The sequence below is a fragment of the Rhinopithecus roxellana genome, chromosome 16 (genome assembly GCF_007565055.1).
Source record: "Rhinopithecus roxellana isolate Shanxi Qingling chromosome 16, ASM756505v1, whole genome shotgun sequence".
In the NCBI taxonomy this organism is placed as follows: Eukaryota; Metazoa; Chordata; class Mammalia; order Primates; family Cercopithecidae; genus Rhinopithecus; species Rhinopithecus roxellana.
In genome coordinates this window covers 36,410,816-36,435,340 of record NC_044564.1, presented here as the reverse complement: position 1 = coordinate 36,435,340, position 24,525 = coordinate 36,410,816, and the positions used below count along the sequence as shown (strand labels likewise).

At 42.2% G+C, this 24,525-nt stretch overlaps 1 protein-coding gene and 1 pseudogene across 2 annotated transcripts; both read right to left on the bottom strand.

Moving 5' to 3' along the window:
* Positions 1-13,148: 13,148 nt before the first annotated feature.
* LOC104673807 lies at positions 13,149-16,336 on the bottom strand (annotated as a pseudogene).
* Positions 16,337-17,555: 1,219 nt separating this feature from the next.
* On the bottom strand, positions 17,556-22,914 carry CTSL (cathepsin L). 2 transcript variants are annotated; one of them, XM_010377860.2, is made up of 8 exons: positions 22,671-22,914; positions 21,244-21,379; positions 20,819-20,941; positions 20,572-20,718; positions 20,163-20,387; positions 19,227-19,389; positions 18,453-18,570; positions 17,556-17,941 (listed from the first exon to the last, which is right to left on the bottom strand). In XM_010377860.2, the coding sequence occupies exons 2-8, from the start codon at positions 21,367-21,369 to the stop codon at positions 17,842-17,844; spliced, it is 1,002 nt and encodes a 333-aa protein (XP_010376162.2). In that variant the 5' UTR covers positions 21,370-21,379; positions 22,671-22,914; the 3' UTR covers positions 17,556-17,841. The 2 variants fall into 2 exon arrangements, with proteins under 2 accessions (XP_010376162.2, XP_030776052.1); XM_030920192.1 differs by lacking the exon at positions 22,671-22,914 and adding an exon at positions 22,287-22,579.
* Positions 22,915-24,525: the final 1,611 nt, after the last annotated feature.

Here is a 24,525-nt window from a genome sequence, read left to right as displayed (position 1 = left end):
TGGAGTATATGAGGAGCAGGGAACCACGTGGTGCTGATGTCTGCCTATAACTGAGCCATGCCTCCCTCGCAGATGCGAATCCCTGCAGGGCTGGGAAGACAAACAACCTTCTTTTATGAGTGTTCTTTTCAAGGCCCAAAGAGAAGGTGGATTCTGCCTCAAGAGTGAGAGTGGCTGCTCCACTCCACCCAACAGGATAGAGGTTGAAGGTAGTTGAAGTAATTCTAAAAAACCAAACTTTTATTTGGAATAGGAAGGACATTTTTTAGAAACCAAAAATACATACTCTGTGCAGTGATTCTCAGCTGCTTACCATGTGATTCACTTGTCTGAAAAAATAAGTTAATCTGTTTGATTTCTTTATTTATATCAGATAAAAATGTATATGCCACTTATTTTTAACTCAACAATATATCACGTTCATTCCTTTATGGCAAGACATACATAGATCTATGGTATCCTTTTTAAAAAATTACTTATATGTTTACTTATTTAATTGATGAGGAAAATTATATATATGTGATATAAAATATGATGCTTGTGCAATGGCTAAATCAAGCTATTTAACATTTACATTAGCTCACACATATTTTTGTGATAAGAGCACTCAAAATCTACTCTCTTGGCAATTTACAAGTACATAATATATTCTTATTAACTGTAGATAATTAATGATCTGTCTATAGTCACCATCATGGTATGGTCACCATGATGTACAACAGATCTCTGGAACTTGTTCTTCCTGGCTGCGATGGCTACATAGGATTTCTTCATGTGGACATACCTATTGGTAGGCACTAAGCCTATCTCCAGGTGTATAATTTTTTTCCAATTATAGATTTGGACAGTGATATACAAATATTCTCCCATATTTGTATTGCTGTTGCTCTAGATTCTTGGGGGAATTGCTCCACCAATTAGTATATTCTTTAAAACTTCTGTAAATATTTCCAAATTCTTCTCCAAAACATCTGAACGAAACAACACTCACAGTGTGGGTCTTCCCCTCCTCCTCCCATCTTAGCCAATCCTGGATGGATCAGTGCAGAATTTACAGATTCCAATTCTTATAGGGATTTCTCTAAGGTAGAAGTCAATTCATTATGAAAGTTGTTACCTTTGTCTTCAATATTAAAAACAATGGTTTGGCACCATCTGTAATGATGTCTGGGGATAATCGATTTATAAAAATAAAATCATGTGACAGTACACTTTTTCCCAAGGGTGGCCAGATACTAATCAAAGGAAAATATTGCTCCTATTCTGCCTTATCTCTCCGTATTATACTATATGCAGGTTCAATGAAAACAAATTTTGAATGTTCTCAAGAAGATATCAACTGGTGTCAATCTTCCCTTACCCTCCAATCAAACGATTGTTCTTTCCAAATGTCTAAACGTGATTGGTTACTTATTGTTAAAACCCTAGTGTTTTAGTTCATAAATCAGATTATTGAGCAATAACTCCACAACTGCAGGCAGTAATTAGGGGCATGAGAAGATTACATCGTTGCCATCGTGTATTACCCAAAACATTGACCCTTTCCCAGTGCTTGAGATGACAACTGTAGCGAACTGAGGGGTCTTGGGGGATGAGTGGGGTGGGGTCAACATGAAGGGGTGCAATGGCAGCAGCAAAAGGTCCCAGAAGCCATCTCTCTTGCAGGTCTCTAGGATCATAAGCATCTACCTATCATAGCTGAGGATGAGGCAGGAGAGGCCATGCAGCCCTGACCCAAATATGTGCACTGGGGTAAGAGGGAGCTGAGGCAAGAGGGTAAAAATGGAAAGTTTGTGAGTGGTGAACAGTTGAATAAGGTAAGAGAAGGCAACGGATCCTTGAAAACTTGATACTAAACTGGTCTGATATATTCTCTGCCTTGTGAATGAGTCCTAGCACTAAAAATTCTGTAGGTGGGGATTCATACTCTTATATTCACAGACCTCTTGGATTCATGGAAAGATTTCATAAAGCCTGTATTTGTCAGCGTTCTCCAGAGAAACAGAAAAAACAGGAAGTAGATAAAGGAAGAGAGATATAGTTACAGGTAAAAGAATTATTAGGAATTGATGGCCAGGCACGGTGGCTCATGCCTGTAATACCAGCACTTTGAGAGGCTGAGGCGGGCGGATCACGAGGTCAGGAGATGGAGACCATCCTGGCCAACATAGTGAAACCCCATCTCTACTAAAAATACAAAAAATTAACCGGGCATGGTGGCACGCGCCTGTAGTCCCAGATACTCAGGATGCTGAGGCAGGAGAATCGCTTGAACCCTGGAGGCGGAGGTTGTAGTGAGCTGAGATCACGTAACTGCACTCCAGCCTGGGCGACAAAACAAGACTCTGTCTCAAAAGAAAAAAAAGAAAAGAATTGGCTCACATGGTTATGGAAGTCCAGAAGTTCTAAGATGTGAAGTTGGCCAGATAGACACCCTGGCAAGCCAATGGTATAGTTCTAGTCTGAAAGCTGACAGTCTTAAGTCCCAAGAAGAGCAATGTCCCAGCTCACAATCAGCAAAAGGAATCTCTTCTTATTCACGGAAGGGTCAGCATTTTTGATTCATTAGGCCTTTCACTGATCAGATGAGGGTCACCCATGCTAAGCAGAGCAATCTTCTTTCCTCAGTTTACTGATTCAAATGTCAATGTCATCCAAAAACACCTTCACAGACACACTTAGAATAAAGTTGGACCACATATCTGGATGCCCCAAGGACTAGTCAAGTTGACACATGAAATTGACCATTACAATTCAATTCTACCCCTTGTCAACTTGGTGCCCATATGCATCTCCTGAAACCATAGTCAATCTTCAAAGAAAGATAATCAGAAGGCCATAATTCTGATTACCCTGATACACACAGCTGACAATGCACTAACCGTTTTCCTAGAAGACAAGGTAAGGTGTTTGAATGATGTTTCCTCTTCTCTTTGAAACCATGTAGCTTAAACACTAAGATATGAAATAAATTATATTTAAACACTATTATATAGTCGGGACATCTTATGTTACATGGTTAGGGAATAAGAGAGAAAACAAAGATTTATATATATATATATATATACACACACACATACACACACACACACACGCACACACACACACTTATATGTGTGATAAGTAAACACACACAAAGTTTGTGTACTCTCCAATTCTACTAAAGACACACACAAAACATCATTTTAAATCTTTGGGACCGTAAAGAGGAAATAGACCCATATAATCAGGCATCCCCCATTCCCTGTATATGATCCCTTCAACAGGCCAAAACCAGGGCAATCTCAATATGAGATTTGGAAGTTCTACTGAGTTACTAAGTCCACTCTGGTGCTTTATGTTTGTTATTTCTTCTGTCTTGTTCCCTCCCTCAAACTCCCCACCCCATTGGTTGCTGCCTCCCTGACTTGATCTCATTGTCCTCAAATCAGACCTGCAGCTATGGTCCAAAGCATCTCTAAACTTCATTCTCAAATCCACAGGATCCACTGAGGACCCAGCTTGTACTGCTGAGAACTAACCTACCCTCTGAACAAGGAGTCTGATGTTTCTTTGGGATCATTGTTAAGATGCCAGACAAAATAACATGTGAGAGTTCAGTGTAGATCACACAGTCTGATCCAAGGAAGCAATAAGCCCTTCTTTTAAATGCATTTTCTAGTCACAGTGTCCTCTGTCCAGGTGCTGATCTCCCACTCTAGAAGGAAGAATCAGCAATGGCTGAAGGCATAGGTCTCCCAGGTTCACAGTCCCACTGCTGGGCAATTAAAAAGCCTTGGTGCTGGTTTGTTCTGCCTGAGTGTTTCCTTGGCCAGCATCCCAGATTTGTGGTTCACGGAGCAAGGTCCATACAAGGTCACCATTGCCAGGCTAATTATTGTCTACACTGGGGATATGGCCTGTGAATCCTCTAAATCCATCCACTCTGCATAGTACCCTACTCCTCATGCACACTGCCAACTTCCACATTTCTATGTGCTTCATGTTGAAAGCTACTGACATGCAACACTCAGGAATAGTGTCAGGAATGGTTGCAAGACTCTGCAGAAGTGAGTAATATTTCATTAAGAAATATGTGAAATGGTAAACAAGTGAGTATTTCCCCAAGTTCCAAGGGACAAATGAAACTGAATAATAATTTGAATGATATAAGAAATATGTTTTAGTTATATCAGAAGGACAAACAAAACTGTTATATATCCCATCTCCCCAACCAAAGCATCTTGAGGACAGGGACTTTGTTTTACAGTGTAGGGGTCCCCAGTATATCATAGACACCTGGTAAATACCATTGCAGAATGATAATTTAGGCTAAGAGAATAATTGTTGCTAATTTGGCTACAACTCCCTGGGACCCTGGCACTTTGCCGTAGCTCAGTGGGTCTCAGGTAGACTTGGGGAATTTCTCCTGCCCCCAGGACACAGGAATCCTAGACCCTCCTCGCTGTCCTGGAGCTGCTTAGAAATGCCTCAGGGAACTTAGGACTCCCGTGTTCTTTAGAGAGTCCCCATCATCAGGTGCTAGCTGATATCCTCAGCAGGGGTCCTCTAAGGCCTCACCACTCCATTCTCAGGGGCCTGGTGGATTCTGGAACTCTGCCAGAGTCCAGCAGGACAATGCAAGAGGCCCATGTGAGTGGCATCTGGGCTGGCAAGCCAGGGGCCACCAATCTTGTCTGATTCCAGCAGTTTTCACACACAAGGAGTTGGGACCCTCTTCTGCTGCCTCTCCCCCAGAGAACCATGGAGGGACAGTGAAGAGAAAGAGAAACAGCTTGAGGTGTGTGAGATTAATGGTACAAACTAGCATGAAGGGTATTTAAGGTAAGACTCATCTTAACAAAATATCTAATCTAGTGATACCAAGAATGATAGCATAGTGGCCAGGCACGGTGGCTCATGCCTGTAATCCCAGCACTTTGGGAGGCCGAGGCAGACGGATTACCTGAGGTCAAGAGTTCGAGACAGCCTGATGAACGTGGAGAAACACCATGTCTACCAACAATACAAAAATTAGCCAGGAGTGGTGGCACATGCCTGTAACCCCAGCTGCTCGGGAGGCTGTGGCAGAAGAATTGCTTGAACCCAGGAGGCAGAGGTTGTGGTGAGCTGAGATCATGCCATTGCACTTCAGCCTGGGCAATAAGAGTGAAACTCTGTCTCAAAAATAAATAAATAAATAAATAAATGAAAAAGAAAAACAGCATAGTAAAGTCATCTGGGGCAATGCTGTTGCATCTCCCCTAGCATCTAGGGAATCCTCAGGCATTGCCCCACCAGGCAACAAAGCCTTTCTGAAGTAGCATGGGGAGTTTGCCCACTCAGCAAGAATAGTTTGATCATTTTGCCCAATGATGAAAGGGAAAAAAATTAGGAACTTCTCTGAACTTGCATTTCTCTCTTATATTTTTTCTTTTTCTTTGGGATTGTAGAAGCAGTGAAAACTATTTATGCTTTTTCTTTTTCCTACTTATTATTTTCATTGAGATAAATAGGGAAGTTGATAAATAAGAATGTTTTGCTGGAAATACTAAATGTTGATAGCCATAATTACGGAATATTCCAAAGCTTCCATTTTAAAACCTGTTTGCATTTCAGACATGTCTGTACTAAAACAGTAAGTGGAAAAAAATGACAAACCTATAGAAGCAACAATTCCAGTACCCTTTGACTTTAGGAGTTTCCTACTCAATGGCAAAGGCTTGGAAAGAAGGTAACTCAAGTCTCATTTCTGGTATGCATCAACTTTGGGCAAATAACTTACACTCTCCAAGGCTTGGTTTTAACCACTATAAATGTGTATAATAGCAATGACCTCATAGTTTTGTGTTAAAAAATAAATAAGATGCCGGGCATGGTGGCTCACGCCTGTAATCCCAGCACTTTTGGAGGCCGAGGCGAGCGGATCACGAGGTCAGGAGATCGAGACCATCCTGGCTAACACGGTGAAACCCCGTCTCTACTAAAAATACAAAAAATTAGCCGGGCGTGATGGTGGGCGCCTGTAGTCCCAGCTACTTGGGAGGCTGAGGCAGGAGAATGGCATGAACCCAGGAGGCGGAGCTTGCAGTGAGCTGAGATCGCGTCACTGCACTCCAGCCTGGGCGACAGAGAGAGACTCCGTCTCAGAAAAAAAAAAAAAATTAAATTAAATAAGATACCATGAGTGTTGATATAGTCACCCATCTCCAGAATTCCTCCTTTGAAAATAGACACACAATAGAACATTCTGCGACCTTAGAAAGGAAGGAAATCATGTCCTGTGCTACTCCATGGATGAACCCTAAGGCTATTGTCCTAAGAGTGAGAGCATGGTCACAAAAAGGAAAATGTCATGTGAATCTACTTAAACAAGTTATCTAAAGTAGCTAAGTTCATAGAAATAGAAAGTAGAGTGGTGGTTAGTGGGGACTGGGGTGGGGAGGAAAATGGAAGTTGTTGTTTAATAGGTATAGTTTCAGTTCTACAGGATGAAAAAGTTCAGAACATCTGTTTCTCAACAAGGTATTCTATTTTTTTATCTTGTTTTAGAGGGATTTAAGGTATGTTTGGGATCAAAAAATTTTAGAAGTACTGGAAAATTGGTAGTCATCCACTTATGAAGAGCAGGGATATTCTATAATATCCAGCACACTTCTTTCTTCTTTCTGGATTATACCTCCTGCTGTGTAGCGATAAGTACTTCCTTTCAACAGAGATGCACCATTTGTAGTGCCAGGAAAGAAACACATTTTCTCTTCCCCCTTAGGTTCACCAACTGGGAGGCTCTGCAAGTTTGACTCACAAGAGACTGATTAGCAAGAGAAAATAATAGAAAGTTTACTAATATTTTATATACACAGGAGTTCACAGAAAGGAAGGGAAAGTCAAAGAAATGGCTAAACTCAGAGGCTTATGTGCCATTTTAACAAAGGAAAGAGGGTTTGGGCTTTGAGGAATGATGAATTGTGGAAAAGTGACTAGGAAAACTATGTGGGAACTAATGGATTATCGTGCTTATTTAGGGAGGCTTGTTTATGCAGACTCATCTTGGTGTTGGTTCTCTATCCCTGGTAACAAGAGTCCCCTCTCCTCATCCTGGTACAGGAGAGAGGGAAATCCATGCCATGAGGGGAAATTCATGCCCAGGTTTTAGGCATCCGAGGGGAGAGCAGAGAAACAATTCTTCTATCCATCGATTTTTAATTGCTTTATACTCAGCATAATCCTTAAACTAAAGTGGCATGCTCTGGGGCGAGGGGGATGGGGGGGTCATGTCACGGTGGCTTTCACGAGCTGGATGCTGATTCTTCTCTGGATGCTCGTAAGTGTCCTTCTTAAAATGTCATCCTTCACCCCCCAGGCTCAAGCACAATATTCCAGACATGTCCCCATGAAATAGGCATTAACAGCACTATCTCCTCCTTTCTCTTGCTTTTTAATGTCATTATTACAAACTTTTTAAGTGGCCAAATCATGTTGGTAACCATCTCAAAGTGACTAACAACCAAAAACTAACATTTTTTTTTTTAAGGCCACTATTAAACCATTTCTACTTTTTTCTCATAGTTGCATCACATGAATATGGCTACATGTATTTTTGCTTTATTTTTGTTACTTTTCTATTTTTATTTTTTCTGACTTTTTGGCTACACATATTTTTAGATAACAATTTGACACACACATATATATTTAATCTCAACATAAAGCTTTACATTTACACACAATAAAATTTATTCTATTAGTTTTAAACTTTCTAGGGTTTGGAAGTCCTCTTCTTTCTGCTTTTCTGTTTAAAATCTTGATTCTTGTATCCACAGTGCATGCCCTCTGTCAAGGGCATTTGTTGTTCTGCCTCCCTGGCGAAGCCATCCTGGTTTCCTGTGGAGCATTGCTCTTCACAGAGCAATCCGTGTGCTGTAGCTAGGTTGACCACCCCTCTCATCCTGAGGCCGGCACAGGACCCAGGCAGGGCCAAGCAGCACCAGCCCAGACACAACTGGGAAACCCACCTTCCTCCAAGGAGGATAAAAAGTGAGCCTGGCTGGGAGTGTGTGCAAAACAGCGGACAGTAGGTCCTGAAGGTGGGAAGAGATGGAGTGCTGGTGACCATCTGTGAGCCCTGCATCCAGCCAGGCCTGCGTCACCCAGGTCCTTCTCTTGCATAAGCAGCTTCAACATTGGTTTCTGTCTCTTTTGCCCACAGACTTGACTTATAGAGCATCCCTTCAATCATCACTGAAGCTTCGACAATCATTTTCTTATAGGAGGGGCTGGTGGTAACAAGGGGCCCAGGGAATTAGTTCCAGAGCTAAGTGTCCTTAACGAAAATAGTTTTTTTTTTTTGTCTTTCATGTTTGTTTGGGTGGCTTAGTGGTGTGGGATGGATTTTTGTGTGTGCCCTCAAGCACATCTACAGTAAACTTATGTTTTACAAAGTTGCCAAGAACAAACACTGGGGAAAAGACAGTTTCTTTAATAAATGGTGCTGGGAAAACTGGATATCCATGCAGAAGACTGAAACTAGACCCCTATCTCTCACTATACACAAAAATAAAATCAAAATGGCTAAAATTCGAAACCTGAAACTATGAGACTACTACAGAAAAACACTGGGGAAACTCACCAGGACATTGGTCTGGACAAAGATTTCTTGAGTAGTACCCCACAAGAACAGGCAACCAAAGCAAAAATAGGCAAATAGGATCACATTAAGTTAAAAAGCTTCTGCATAGCAAAGAATACAGTCAATAAAGTGAAGAGGCAACCCATAGAATAGGAGAAAACATTTGCAAACCACCCATCTGATAAGGGATTAATAACCAGAATATATAAGGAGCTCCAACAATTCTATAGGAAAAAAGTCTAATAATCCGATTTTAAAAATTGGCAAAAGATCTTGAATAGACATTTCTCAAAAGAAGACATACAAATGGCAGGCTGGGTGTGGTAGCTCACGCCCGTAATCCCAGCACTTTGGGAGGCCGAGGCGAGCAGATCACTTGAGGCCAGGAGTTCAAGACCAGCCTGGTCAACATGGTGAAATCTCATCTCTACTAAAACTACAAAAATTGGCCAGGTGTGGTGGCACACACCTGTAATCCCAGCTACCTGGGAGGCTAAGACAGGAGAATTGCTTGAAGCCGGGAGGTGGAGGTGGCAGTGAGCCGAGATCACTTCACTGCACTCCAGCCTGGGCAACTGGCAACAGAATGAAACTCCATCTCAGAAAAAAAAAAAAAAAAGGAAGAAGAAGACATACAAAAGGCAAACAGGCATATGAAAAGGTGCTCAACATCACTAATCATCAGAAAAATGCAAATCAAAACTACAAGGAGGTACAAATCATCTCACCCCAGTTAAAATGACTTATATCCAAAAGACGAGCAAAAACAAATGCTGGAGAGGATGTGGAGAAAAGGGAACATTTGTATACTGTTGGTGGGGATGTAAATAAGTATAACCACTGTGGAGAACAGTTTGGAGATTCCTCAAAAAACTAAAAATAAAGCTACCATACGATCCAGCAATCCCATTGCTAGGTATATACCCAAAAGAAAGGAAATCAGCATATCAAAGAGATAGCTGCACTCCCATGTTTGTTGCAGGATAGCCAAGATTTGGGCGCAACCTAAGTGTCCATCAACAGATGAATGGATAAAGAAAATGTACATATACATATACACAATGGTACATATACACAATGCAGTACTATTTCAGCCATAAAAAAGAATGAAATCTGTCATTGGCAACAACATGGATGGAACTGGAGATCATTATGTCAAGTGAAATAAGTCAAGCACAGAAGTACAAACTTCACATGTTCTCACTTATTTGTGGAGCTAAACATTAAAACAATTGACCTCATGGAGATAGAGGTAGAAGGATGGTTACCAGAGGCTGGGAAGGGTAGTGGGGGTGTGGGGGGAAGTGGGGATGGTTAATGGGTACAAACAAAAGAGAGAATGAAACAAACCTACGATTTGATAGCACAACAAGGTAACTGTAGTCAATAATAATTTACTTGTACATGTAAAAATAACTAAAAGAGTATAATTGGATTGTTTGTAACACAACGAAAGGATAAATGCTTGAGGAGATGGATACCCCATTTACTCGGATGTGATTATTACACGTCGCATGCCTGTATCAAAGTATCTCATATAGTCCATAAATATATACACCTATTATGTACCCACAACAATTACAAAGTAAAAAAACATTTAAAGTACCTTCAAGCTTCCTGTCAGCCTCACCACCATATTCATTCAAATGACTGATAAAAATAATTGAGAGATCCAGTCAAGGACACACCCCAATTATTTGCCACTAGAAAGCAAGTGCAAATTGACAGTGACGAACGCTAATTTATTTAACTGTGCCTTAGCCTTCTTGTGTTCAGGTAATCTTTTTAGCCTTCATGTTGTAAGATTTTCTCCAAAACGTTTCAACAAAACTTCAGAAAAATTTATCCCCTTAATTTATTCCTGTTATTAAAACTTTCTTTTCTAAGTGTAAGTGAGACTTTAAACTCCCATTACCAAATTATTATGGTGGGATTACACTACAGATTCCAATGATCACAAGAACATTGTGGCCAGGCACAGTGGCTCATGCTTGTAATCCTAGAACTTTGGGATCCTGGGAAGTGGAGGTTGCATTGAGTCACGATCACTCTACTGCACTCTAGCCTGGGTGACAGAACCAGAAACCCTGTTTCAAAAACAAACAAACAAACAAACAAACAAACAAAAAGAGCACTGCTTTCCCATCTAATAAGGAGTTTTATCAGTTATATTAGGGAAACTGTTCTCACAAGGGTTCTAGAACTTACGAGTTTGAAAATTGTCTTTAATAAGTATTAGGTTGGTGCAAACATAATTGCGGTTTTGCCATTTAAAAGTAACGACAAAAATCGCAATTACATTTGCACCAATCTAATACATTGTCAGAAACATTTGGGATAAACTTAATATATAATAACATGTAATATGTTTATATGAACATATAATAATGATCAGTTTTACAGCCATAGACTCTTATGTGCAAAAATATACATTCCTGACACTTCCCCTGTCTCCCTTCCCCTACCTCTGTGGCTCAGGGACTCACACCCAAGTGTGACTTCTCTGCTCTCCTTTCAAATCCTTCTCATGTTCTGACCCTTCTCCAGGCTGGGACAGAAACTGCTGTCTTTTGTTCACAGAATAAACTTCTTTACTGCTCTTTGTTATTTTTTTATTTAAAATGGTTGCTTTATAAACATTGCAAATGTCATAATTGTTAACAATTTATCTAACTGTAGTTAACTGGTGCAGTTTGCTGAGTGTATTTTATAAAGGAAAAGAAAGGAAATGCCAAAACCCTGGTAAAGTTGTTTTGTTGCAGCCCAGGAGAACTAAGATTTGTTTCTCTGACACTTAAATCAGGCAAACAAAAACAGGTAGAGTCCTGCAGTTCCCAGCTGAAGCACTTCATCAGTAGAAATACGCCCAAGGGGTTCACCTTGCCCACTGCCTAGACAGAGCCAATATCTCAAGACAGGGGAACGGCAATAGAGAAAGAGTAAATCACACAGAGCCGGCTGTGTGGGAGACCAGAGCTGTATCATCACTCAAATTAGTCTCCCCGAAGAGCATTTGAGCTTTTTTCTTTTTTTTTTTTTCTCTTCTGAGACGGAGTCTTGCTCTGTCGCCCAGGCTGGAGTGCAGCCGCACAATCTCGGCTCACTGCAAGCTCCGCCTCCTGGGTTCACGCCATTCTTCTGCCTCAGCCTCCCGAGTAGCTGAGACTACAGGCGCCCGCCCCCACGCCTGGCTAATTTTTTTTTTTCTGTATTTTTAGTAGAGACAGGGTTTCATCATGTTAGCCAGGGATGGTCACGATCTCCTGACCTCGTGATCCGCCCACCTCAGCCTCCCAAAGTGCTGGGATTACAGGCTTGAGCCACTGAGCCTGACAGGGGAGCGTAGTTTTTAACCACAACTTGGTGGGTGCAGGGAGGCCAGTGAGCCAGGACTGCTGATTGGTCAGAGAAGAGATCATAGGAAGTCGAAGCTGTCTTCTTGTGCTGAGTCAGTTCCTGGGTGGGGGTCACAAGGTCATATGAGACAGTTTATCAGTCTGGGTGGTGCCAACTGATCCATTAAGTGCAGGGCCTGCAAAATATCTCACGCACTGATCTTAGGAACAGGTTAGGGAGGGTCAGAATCTTGCAGCCTCTGGCCGCATGACTCCTAAACCGTAATTTCTAATCTTGTGACTAATGTTAGTCCTGCAAAGGCAGTAGTCCCCAGGCAAGGAGGAGGTCTGCTTTGGGATAGGGCTGTTATCGTCTTTGTTTTAAACTATAAACTAAGTTTCTCCCAAAGTTACTTCGGCCTACACCCGAGAATGAACAAGGACAGCTTGGAGGTTAGAAGCAAGATGGAGCAGGTTAAGTTAGATCTCGTTCGCTGTCTCAGTCATGATTTCGCAAAGGTGGTTTCAGTCTTTGTACTCAAGAGAATCCACGACATATGATGCTCTCATGAAGAGGCTTACCCTCTTCGGATTCAAAGTTGGAAGGCTTTGGTCATTTAATTTTAATCAAACTAGTGCTTTTCAGCCACAGTATCTTCACTCTGGCATAAGCAGTCTTCTTCACAATGTATTTTTAATAGCCTCACATTCAATTTTAAGACAAAGCAATTTTAATACTAGGTGCATGCCACATGCCCTTGCTGCAAACTGCTTCTCTTGACAAGTTAGGAAGTAGTTCAAGGAGGTATGGTTAATACCTCTTTGTGCTGTTAGTACTACACAATTTATTTTTAATAGTGCTGTTAAGTACTACACAATTTATTTTGTCATGTTGCACTTTTCTGTTTCCAATTTTTAGTGACTGCTGCTACGAAATCTGAAACCAAAAATGACAACATTATTAGGTTTGTTTTGCTTTGGACTATGATTTAGTAGCAATTGAGGTTCCTGATTTTAACCCCTAGGCAGCAAGACCCAAGCTCCCTCATTTGCACGTTAACACCTAAGTGTCAAGGGGTTAAATAACCAGGACGAAAGAGACTGCACTTCGATTGTAGCATTTGGCAGAACTGAAAGGAAAGGAAGTTGTGCTGTGCGTTGAAGGGGTCGTGGGCAACATGAAGATGACACCAGGAAAAGACGCAATGTCACATGATATTTTCATAGTCTTGTGCGTACCCTGCATCATACCCACCATAATCTAGCAGTTCATTTATCATGGTGGCTTTTAATCTCCCTGCACGAACCACACCTTTGTTCTTCTTTTTGGCTTGGCTTGGCTTGCTTCTGTTTTTCACTTCAAAGCACAATGTACTGGGAACCTTTTTCCAAGTCATCAGTTTCTGATGAAATACACACATCTCCAACTAAGACTTCCAAAAAATTGGCATAATATAGTGACTTTTTATTTTGTGTAATTTTATCTTTTAGTAACTTTCCAAACTCTGTAAGGTCATCCCTTGAAGATGGGTTTATAGCATCCGTTCTGTATGCAGTAGTCTTAACACCAAAAGTTGCCTTTGCTAATTTCATGTCTGATTCGTCCTGTGATTTCTCCAGCTGCGGTTTATCTGCTAATTGTTCCTCTGGTGTTAGCACCTGGAGTTCTTCAGGTTCTTCTAACCCCTTTTTAATTTCTTCCTGCCCTTTCTTCTGTTGCCGTTCTTTCTCTTTTATCTTCTCTGCTAGTTTTTTCTTTTCTAAAATGTTTACTTCTGCTTCCTCTTTTTTCTTTTTCCTGTCATCACCATCATCCCAGTTATCCTAGACATCCTCATCCTTGTCCTCTTCCTCGCCTTTGCAGCGGTCCCCAACCTCCTTCACGGGGCTTCCATGGAGAATTTTTCTGCACCTCAGGAGTCAGAGTTCCTCTGCTGCTGCCAGAATTAAAAAACAAGCAAACGAACAACAAAACAAAAATAATTTTTTCTCTCTCAAGGAGTCTGGTCTTCTGAAAGTCAAAATTTTTTTTTTAGCTATTTAGAATATTATCTCTGCTGCAATTTTCCCCTGACATTATATTATGTAAATTTTCAAACATACAACAAAGTTGAAATAATTTTTACAGTGAATACCATATATCTATCTCTAAGATTTTGTCATTAACATTTTATTATTTGTTTTAATTCACATCTATATATCTATTTTTGCCTCTATCTGTCCATTAGTTCATGTTATTTTTCACGTGCTTTCAAGAAATTTGCAGGTAGTGCTTCCTCCTAAATACTTTAGCATGCATATCATTAACAAGGGTTTAATACTTGTTTTAAAATCCTAGTTTTACTATACAATTCACATTGATTGAAATGCACAAATCTGAGGTGTATGTTCTTTGAGTTTTGACAATTGCATATACCAGTATGACCCAAATCCCTATCAAGATATACATTACTATTATTCCAGAAAGTTCTCTCATGCCCCTTTCCTGTCTAAAGCACTGCTATAATTTTTTTGTAGTATCTCATATTTTTAATGCACAATTCTGAAATTAGAGCAATTTGTAAAAAATTAGATATTCTTTGATTTTTTTTAGAATTAATAACCATAATTTTTAACAGCTAAGTTTGGTTCTTATCAAAATTGGGTGGAAAGAACAGGAAGTTCCATGTGCCTCTTCTCCAAACCCCTACAACCTCCCCTCCCCCACCACCATCAACATATGCACCAGAGTAGTCCATTTCCTACAGTCTGAGAACCTACAGTGACTCGCCATTATCATCCAAAGTTCATAATAAACACTAGGATTCACTCTTGGTGTTGTGCATTCTATGGGTTTTGACAAATGTACGAGGACACGTATTCACCAGTATAGTATCACACGGAATAGTTTTACTGACCTAAAAATCCTGTGTGCTCCCTATTCACCCCTTCTTACTTCCTAATCTCTCTCAACGACTGATGATTTCGCTGTTTCCATAGTTTAGCCTTTTCCAGAAAGATAAATAGTTGGAATACAGTATGTAGCCTGGATTCTTTCATTAGTAATACACATTTAAGTTCCCTTCATATCTTTTCATGACTTGAGAACTCATTTCTTTTTAGTGCTGAACAATATTTCATTGGCTGGCTTTACTACATTTATTTATCCATTCACCTACTGAAGGACTTCTTGATTACTTCCAAGTTTGGGCAATTATGAATACAGCTGTTATAAATGTTAGTGTGCAGATTGTGGAGTCCTAATTGGGGAGGGGTAGTCAGGCTGGCAGGATGGAGGGAAAGCAAAAAAAGAAAGCAGATAAACTATGAGTTTGCCTTTCTTCATGGTCCGGGACACACAGTTCTCCTGCACAAATAACTTACAATCTTCCTGCACCCAGCCATCACCAGACCCTTGGCTGATAGAAAAATGCAAATGAGCTCACTGCAATTTTGGCATTATCAGTACTGCACAAAGCCCACTTTAGCACCCAGCACAAACACCATTCCATAAAATCCGCAGTAAGCTGTTGTCTCCTGGCAGTCAGCTCCTCTCTTGCTGACCTGCCTGTTGCGCCCTTGCAACATATTTTCCTACTTTCTCTAATAAATCTGCCTTTCTTTACCTACAATTGCCTTGGTAAATTCTTTTACCACCTGTGCAATGGCCCAGATAGTCACCACTCACCATGATACAGGTTTTTGTGTGGACACAGTTTTCAATTCATCTGGGTAGATACTAATGAGTGGCATTGGCTGGATTGTGTGGTAAGAGTATGTTAGGATTTATTTTTTTAAAAACTGCCAAACTGTCTTCCAAAAAGATTGTACCATTTTGCATTCCCACCAGCGATAAATGAGACTTTCTTTTCCTCCACATCCTCACCAACATTTGGCATTGTCGGTGTTTTGGATTTTGGCCATCATGGTATGTGTGTAGTGGTATCTCATTGTTTTCATTGGCATCTCCATGATGAAATATGACATGGAGCATGCAAATCTATGCCACCCATAGATTTGGTAAAGTGTCTGTTTAAGTTAATTGTCCATTATGTAATTGGGTTGTTCTTCTTATGGCTGAATTTTGAGAGCTCTTTTTATATTTTCTTTCTTTTTTTTTTTTGAGATGGAGTTTCACTCTTGTTGCCCAGGCTGGAATGCAGTGGCACTGTCTCGGCTCACTGCAACCTCCACCTCCCGAGTTCAAGCTATTCTCCTGCCACTGTTTTATAGTAACAAAAAACCAAAACAGTCTGTTCACTGCATTTCCAGTGGCTCCTTTACCTAAAATCTACCTTTTGACCAGCTTCATCTCCCAACACCTGGACCCAGTGACTTTTACTGGGTCTGTTAACTACAGGGTCTTTTCTCAAGGTTGCTTATGTGCTAGTCTCTGCTAAGATGCTCACCTCTTCATCTTTCCTTATTGACTAGCTGCTCTAGCCATCTGCTTTAACTTCTTTTTGGAAGCCCTCCCTCATCACCTCACTAACAGTTCAGCTCCTTGAGGTCAGGGTCTGTCTCTTCCACGGTGGTGATGACCAGCACGCAGTGGGTGTTGTATACAAATTCTAGTTGTATCAAATATAAGTCCCAACCTGCACGAGGGATTTAGCCTGGGAACCTCCCCAAATCTTATTACACCTGGTGACTTTTATTACAATACCCAAAGAATTTCACAGATACCACATTTGTCATTTTAGGTGAAAAAGTTTGAAATTTTAGCAACTACTCGGGAAGGGCACATGGGAGTCCAGCATGGCACGTGGTCCAATCGAGATGGACTTGGACAGAGCCTTCCAGAGGCTTTGTGAGCTGAGACTCCATTGTGCACCTGGTTACCTTCCTCTGTGATATGGAGTCTATTCATCAGACATTCTCATTTGTTCTTTGTATTTCCTTCCGTTTGAACAAGAGACTTCCGAAAAAACACAGGTGATGCAAGTATGGGCTGTTTAGCTAGTACAATGTGGGAAGTTTTTCTATTTAAAAAAGAAGAAAAGTATATCAGGTTATTTTCAGGTAGCTTACTCTAAATGGGGCAACAGGTGATCCTTTCTAGCCTCTCACCTGTCTTTTACTTTCTGAGGCCAGAGCACCATTTCTGAACCCCAGCCTCAAACCCTGAAGTTTATTCCTCATCCCTTGAGGACCCAAAAACAAACAGCCTTGCCAATGCACTAGTTCCTAACCCACCTCGACTGCAAAGTGTCCACAGGGCCTTCACCAGCAGTGGGGGAAGATGCTCCAGAAACAGGCTGAGACCTTTGCCCTGTAACTTGACTGAGATGCAACCACCTTGGGTGAAATAAACACGATCACTAAGGTCTTTTTCTAGTATTAAAATTATATATATGTATGTTCACTTTTCTAAAAAGTGAATTTTTTTCTTTATTCAAACAGTTTTCCTTTGTCCTCATAGATCATTTTCAAGTTTTGCTGCAATCAAGGATTGGGTCAGACACAGCCACTGGGCAGCTGACATGAGATCTGTACGTTTGTAAGTAGAAGACCCAGAAGGCCACCCACTCTTCCTCCTAGTGAGCCACTGGCACAGCAGGTATGGCTTAGAGCCCAATTATGTTCTTTATTACACAAAAATTCAGTGCATCAAAAATAGAAAGAAGCCCCACCACTACATTTGAAATTAAATTTTATTTAAACAGGTAAAAATTTATACATCCTTTTAAAAACAAAAATGCAAAGTCAGTAAGTGAATCAATGATATAAACCTATTTATAGCAGTAGTTAAAATAGAGGTAACATTTACCAGTGTGAAAATATCACAGAATTCAAATCACACTTGGATCTTCAATGATTCGAGTGTGTATCCGACACAGCAGGGGCTGGTAGACTGAAGATGAATTCCTCCCATGCATGCGCCATCCCCAGTCAAGTCCTTCCTCATCACTGTCCACCAGCTCACACAGTGGGGTAGCTGGCTGCTGAGGCAATTCCACAATGGTTTCTCCGGTCTTTGGCCATCTTTATGTAGCCACCCATGCCCCATTCTTCACCCCAGCTGAAAAAAGAGCAGGTTTTCCATTTCAGACAAAGAATAAAGCCCAAAGGGTTGCTAACAGGAACACCCAACTTAAACACTGTGCCAGAGGCCACAGACTTAACAGAAAGAATCAGGAGAGGCAATGTTCCTGTTTATCCTTAAAAAATTCTTGAGTCTGAACCTGGACATAAGTTCCATCCCAGCCTCAAAACTGTGACCTTTCACAGAACTGCAGATCAGAGACAGGAAAATAATAGGATGTCTTTGCAGCCAGATATGCCTCAGAATTTAAAAAATGTTCAGATTTAGACACACATTTATACAATGGAACAAATACTATATGAATACTCCCAAGATGTTTGTGACAGTATCTTACTTTTGTAATCAAACATTAATATTACATGATCAACTTAGACTTCTGGGGATTTCAGAAGTATGCCTAAGGGCGCATGGAACTGTATCCAAACACTGCTGGCAAATAAGTATTCTCTTTTGAATTTCAAATATAACTATTTCTGGCAATTTATACCTGTTCTTCACCAGCCAATATTTACTGTTGTCTGATTCTGTGCTTTCAAATCCATAGCCAACCACCAGCACACCATGATCCATGTCTTCACTGCTACAGTCTGGCTCAAAATAAATGCCTGGGATAGTAAAATGAAGGCTGGGGTGAGAAGTTCCAGCAGATACACGACAGTAACCCATCCTGTCACCCACAGGGAATGAGGCATCTCTGAATTCAGTTAAGTGACACACATTCCAGATACTTCTTAACAACAGTAAGATCTATTGTTATCAAGGCTAGGGATTTAAGCTCTCATTTACAACTAGCAGAAACAGAAATCAGCATAAACCCTTCATTAAAAAAAAAACTTTCCTAGAGGAATAAAAGACCACTCTTTGTAAGCTTGCAATTCTACTCTAGGATATCAATCTAAAAAACTAGCACAGAACACCAAAATCCTTGAATCAAAAGGCTCTTTTCAGATGTAATAACAGAAGTAAAAATCTTTGGAAAAATTATAGAAATTCAACAATTACAGAATATTTAAGTATACTAACTACACAGTAAATGATATAGCTATTTATAAAAAGTTATGAAGTACTTATATTCATGGAGATATGCTCAACATAAGGTCAAATGGAAACATCAGGTATAAATATTGCATGTACAGAATAAACAACTATGATGCTAAGCACCTAAATATCTACACTGAACTTTACAAACCAGAGTCTATCATTCTCGTATGTCATGATACTCTTTTTCTGCATCAATTTCTACAAAGAAAAAAATGCTTACCTTCTTTATAGAACATGAAGGACTCATGACCTGCATCAATAGCAACAGAAATGGGCCCCACAGTTGCAACTGCCTTCATCAGGGCCTTCTCCTGCTTAGGGATGTCCACAAAGCCGGTGTCATTAGCAACAGAATACTCGGGATTATACTTACAGGATTCTTCCTTTCAAAGGTAAAGGGAAAAAAAAAGACTTGATGACTGCTGTCCTCCTCCTGGAGAACATGAGTTAGAACTACAACACTCAGCAGTGTGCGGCTTAGGATTTCCAAGTCACCACTGTTATAAATCATCCCAGGAAGTGAAATGCTATTAGTTAATTTGAAACTGAAAATTGGCTCCAGTCACTTCAATGAGACCCCTGGGTTTACTTCCATAAGAGATTTTTCACAATAGAGAAATGTGTATATGTAGAATGGCTTGTATAATCTTCATGTTACACAGAAGCAAGAACAGCTATATGTTAACCATCTAATCACAGGATTGTGCAAAGGCTAATGATTTACAATGAGAGTACTGACAATTTGCAGATATACATTCTGCCATCTAATATGTGAACTCTTTTCTTTTTTTTCTTTTTTTGAGACAGGGTCTCACTCTGTCACTCAGACTGGAGAGTGCATTTGCACAACCACCTCCTACAGTCAAGCAATCATCCTACCTCAGCCTAGCTGGGACCACAGACACACACCACCACAGCGAGCTAATTTTCTTTGTAGTTTTGGTAGAGTCAGGGTTTTACCTTGTTGCCCAGGCTGGTCTCAAACTCCTGAGCTCAAGCCATCTACCCGGCTCAGCCTCCTAAAGTGCTGGGATTACAGGCGTGAGCCACCCCACCCAGCCCTAATACATGAACTCCGAAAAAGGTATCTGTTATCTCTGAAAGTGTTCCACCTCCCAAAAGCTGCGCTGGAATGACGACAAGGAGCTCCACTTACTGTTGCCTCATATGGATAGGATTCCTCAGAGTCTAGGCCTCCATTGTCGGCAACATACTGGAAGGCATAATCCATTAGGCCACCATTGCAGCCCTCATTGCCTTGAGGCCCAGAGCAGTCTACCAGATTCTGCTCACTCAGTGAGACAAGCTTCCCAGTTTTCCGGAACATCTGTCCTTCAAGAGCACCAGTAGCGCTAAAAGCCCAACAAGAACCACACTGACCCTGAAGAGGGAATAAAAAAAGCTGTTATTTACAAAAAAATAGTAAGACTTTGACAACAGCTCACACATCTGAATACTGTTAAAAAGTGAACCGCACATCGCTTTAAAGTCTACCAAAACAAAGACGTCAATCACTTCTTGGCTTTCCTGGGAAGATGGGAGGTCTGGCCCTGACACTGTCTCACCTGATTCTTCACAGGAGTCACGTAGCCTTTCTCTCTCCAATCCACAGATCTGGGGGCCTCATAAAACAGAGGTTCCTGGAACACTTTCCCCTTCCTGGGCTTACGGTTTTGAAAGCCATTCATCACCTGCCTGAATTCTTCACTGGTCTTCAAGGAAAAGGAAATAAAATGTTGAAAAGCAAGAGATTACTTTAGTAAAGAACTGAGGGGAGGAAGCACAGAGCTCGGCGGTCCACAGCACACTCACCATGTCTCCAAAGGTGTTCATGGCCACTGTGAAGCTGTGTTTCCCTTCCCTGTATTCCTGATTGTGCAGTTCAATCATCTTCATGTTCTTCTCCCACACTGCTCTCCTCCATCCTTCTTCATTCTAGAGGCAAACATGTAACTGATGCTCTTTATTTCTACCTAAAACCCAACTCATGCTCACCAAGTGATTCTGCAGACAGAGATGGAAGAGAAACAATGGCCAGGGAAGGCTTGACACCTCTGGGGATGCTGTTCCCCAAACTGAGACACAAAAGGGATGAATGCCCATACTGTGTTCATAATCGGTGCCATTAGGTTATTACATTAGGCTATTGGTAAAAGCTGGCCTCTAGAAGCTACTCTGTCTAAAACTTCTCAACAGCCAGGACTATTCTTTCTGGGGAAGTTTCAGGTACCACTAACCATGCCATATAATCTGTTGTGCATCGCCTTCCACTTGGTCCACTGTGCCTCTAAACTGTGATTAAATGTTAGAGTAGCTGAGGCAATTCCCAGGCAAAAGGCAGCGAGGATGAATGTAGGATTCATGTTTCAAAACCTATGAAGGGAAAAGAAATGAGGATCTGATTAGACCGATCCTAAAAAGCAATCTTACTGCCCCCTGAAAAATTAGGGCCATCATCGTAGAATAAAAATATTTAAATTATTCTTCCAAGCATTTACCCAAGGACTGTGGAAGAGGCCAAGGATGTGCCTGGAGAAAAAGAGGGCACATGGAGGTGCTCGGTGGACCCCCCAAAATGAAAAGCAACGTGTCCAGAGCTGTAAGAGTTTAAACAGTTTACGCGATGATAATTTAGGTTATGAGAAAGGTATGAAAGCACCTTGTGGGTGAGAAGCTTAAGGCAACAACTAGGAAACCAGAAAACAGTTGATCCAGGTTTTGTACCAATGGCAAAAAACCCAGGTTTTGTGCCCAGGCAAAACCTCACTAATGATAAGGTGGGATTCCCAAGTAGTGACAAAGAGATCCCCAAGAAGAGATCCCCAAGAATTAGGAGGCCTTCACACATCTTCTTGACTAACAAACAGCAGAAGCTGAGATATGTTTTCCAACCTCTCTGTTTTTGTTTTTGTTTTGAGATGGAGTCTTGCTCTGTCGCCCAGGCTGGAGTGCAACGGTGCGATCTGAGCTCACGGCAACCTCCGCCTCCCGGGTTCAAGCCATTCTTCCTCAGCCTCTTGACTAGCTGGGACGACAGACGTGTGCCACTTCGCCCGTCTAAGTTTGTATTTTTAGTAGAGACGGGGTTTCACCATGTTGGCCAGGCTGGTCTCGAACTCCTGACCTCAGGTGATCCGCCCACCTCAGCCTCCCAAAGTGCTGGGATTACAGGCGTGAGCCAGCGCGCCTGCCCCAGCCTCTCCTTAAATGAAACCCTTCTGAAATGCTTTCCCAGGAAAAACTGGGAAGGACAGCACACACTGCTCCCTCCTTCACTCACCTGGGTCTGTGCTGCGGACACCCCAAATTGCTCCCCTAAATCAGGGACGGGGTTATATGGCCGCACGCGGGAAGCCAGCGCCCCGCAGCCAGCTTCCAGGGCTCCAGGCGTGGCAAGGGCGGGGACGTGACGACTGCGCCACACACAGGCTGCAGCGGTCAGAGGATGTTTGCGGTGACGCCAGCAGGAGTACCGCTGTCTGGCGTGCGGGGGCTGAGCTTCCCTGTCTGACCGGGCCAGGCCCTGAGTCGGCGCGGCGCGGCCTGGCTGCGGTACCTGTGTCCACCCGGCTCGGAGGCTAGCCTGCCCGCTCAACCAGGGACCCCGCCTGCGTGGTCTCCGCGCTTCCGCGGGGTCCTCAGTTGCCCTCCCCCGGTTCCCCACCTTAAGGCCAGCAGAGCTCAGGGCAGACGCTCTCGTTGCCAGGGCTGGTGCACAACTCCTCGACCGCGTCCTCTCTTCCAGTCCCTGTCCGGCCACAGCTGGGCCTGGCCGGCAGCGCTTTCTTGCTGCGGTCGTAGCTGCGCAGGCGCACTCCACGGACGCCGCTCTTGAGGTTGCGGAGGTCGCGGTTCTGGCCCAGCTTCGCCTGACTCTGCCTCTAAAACCTCGGGTCTGGGCCCGGCCGGTACCGCCCCACCGCCTGGCTGCGCTACGATTGGCTGCGCCGGCAGCTGGGCGGGGCTTCTGGGTACTCTGACCCCTGGCGCGGTTCGCGGCTTGTTTACTGACTGTCCCAGAGCGGGGCGCGCCTGCCTCAGTGGACTTGGGGGAAGAGGAGCTGGTGCCCCGGGGCTGCGCAGAGTAGGGTCGGGCGTCTCCCTGGAGCGCTCGAATCAACTAAGTACCCGACTTACTGCACTGGGCAGGTGGCTCCTGAAAAGATGTTTACAGCAAGCCCAGTATGGACTTTCAGCCCAACCTTGCTTTTCCTTAGTCCTGGAGTCTTTGGTCCGCATAGCCGAGAGCCAGTGTACTCTAGTCCAGTGGCTCCTGTTTAGTCCACAGCAAAGGTGGGGCCGGGTGGAAGAATGCAGAGCCCGCGGGCAGAAGCCTTATCTCCCACTTAAGGGTGGGTGCAGCTGGGCTTTAGAAGAATCTGGTAGGGAAAGGCGTCCCCAGAACACGAGATGCTATCGTCAAGACTAGACCCTAGGAGGGAGGAGACTGGCTGCGTCTCCAGAGAGCGCGGGCGTTTTGTCGTGCGTCCTTTCCAGACTTCTCCATTCAGAGATTCTTCCTTCTCCCACGTCTTTCCCAAAACCAACAGAAAGGAGTTATTTACAGAAACATTTGGTTGACAGGAGAAAAGCAGTTGATAACATTAGAAGCTGCTTTTATTCGCCCACTCTCTAGGTTATGGATTATATCTTCCTTGGTAACCAAGTCATTCTCTTGAGATTTAAGAAATTTAATGACATTTAATGTCAGAATTTAAGATACAGAGAATGGAGAAATGTTGTAGATAGAGGAAAAATATGTATCTTAATCTAATGTAGATATTAATTTATATAATTAAAGATTTAACGAACAAAACACACAAACACTCTAAACTTTTGTCATTTTATTTTTTATTACATAAAAACATTCGTCGTAGACAATATCTTTCGGGGAAAAATAATTACCTCTGCCTTTTCCCCCATAACCTTTTCGTATGCATATTTTGACTTTGTTAAAAATGAAGTCATTGTGTATTTCTGTTTGTCAGTTGAGTTCTACTGAAGATTAAACTGATAACTCTTTTAGAAGCACAATCACCTATAATTTTTTAAGTGGTAAAATATACCTAACATAACAAGTACCATTTTAACCAATTTTGAATTCAGAGGCATTGAGCACGTTCCCGTTGTGTAACCATTACTACTGTTTATCCCCAGAGCTTGTTTATCTTCCTCAACTGAAACTCTGTATCCATTGAATAATAGTTCCCCATTCCCCTTCTCCTAGCTCAGGTATCCACCATTGTATTTCCTGTCTGCAGGAATTTGTTTACTACATTTGGAGATTATTTCTCTCTCTTGTCACTCAGGCTGAAGTGCAGTGGCACGTTCTCAGCTCACTGCAACGTCTGCCTCCTGGGTTCAAGTGATTCTTCTGCCTCAGCCTCCGGAGTAGCTGGGACTACGGGTGTACGCCACCATGCCTGGCTAATTTTTGTATTTTTAGTAGAGATGGGGTTTCACCATTTTGGCCAGACCGGTGTCAAACTCTTGACCTCATGATTCCCCCGCCTGAGCCT

What these genes read in the sequence shown, in the direction of transcription:
- CTSL (XM_010377860.2), bottom strand. Translation starts at nt 21,369, where the DNA reads ATGAATCCTACATTCATCCTCGCTGCCTTTTGCCTGGGAATTGCCTCA. An exon ending in TGAACACCTTTGGAGACATG is followed by an intron (nt 20,719 to 20,818) that starts GTGAGTGTGCTG and finishes TTTTCCTTGAAG; the next exon opens with ACCAGTGAAGAATTCAGGCA. An exon ending in CTTCATGTTCTATAAAGAAG is followed by an intron (nt 18,571 to 19,226) that starts GTAAGCATTTTT and finishes TTACTATCCCAG; the next exon opens with GCATTTATTTTGAGCCAGAC.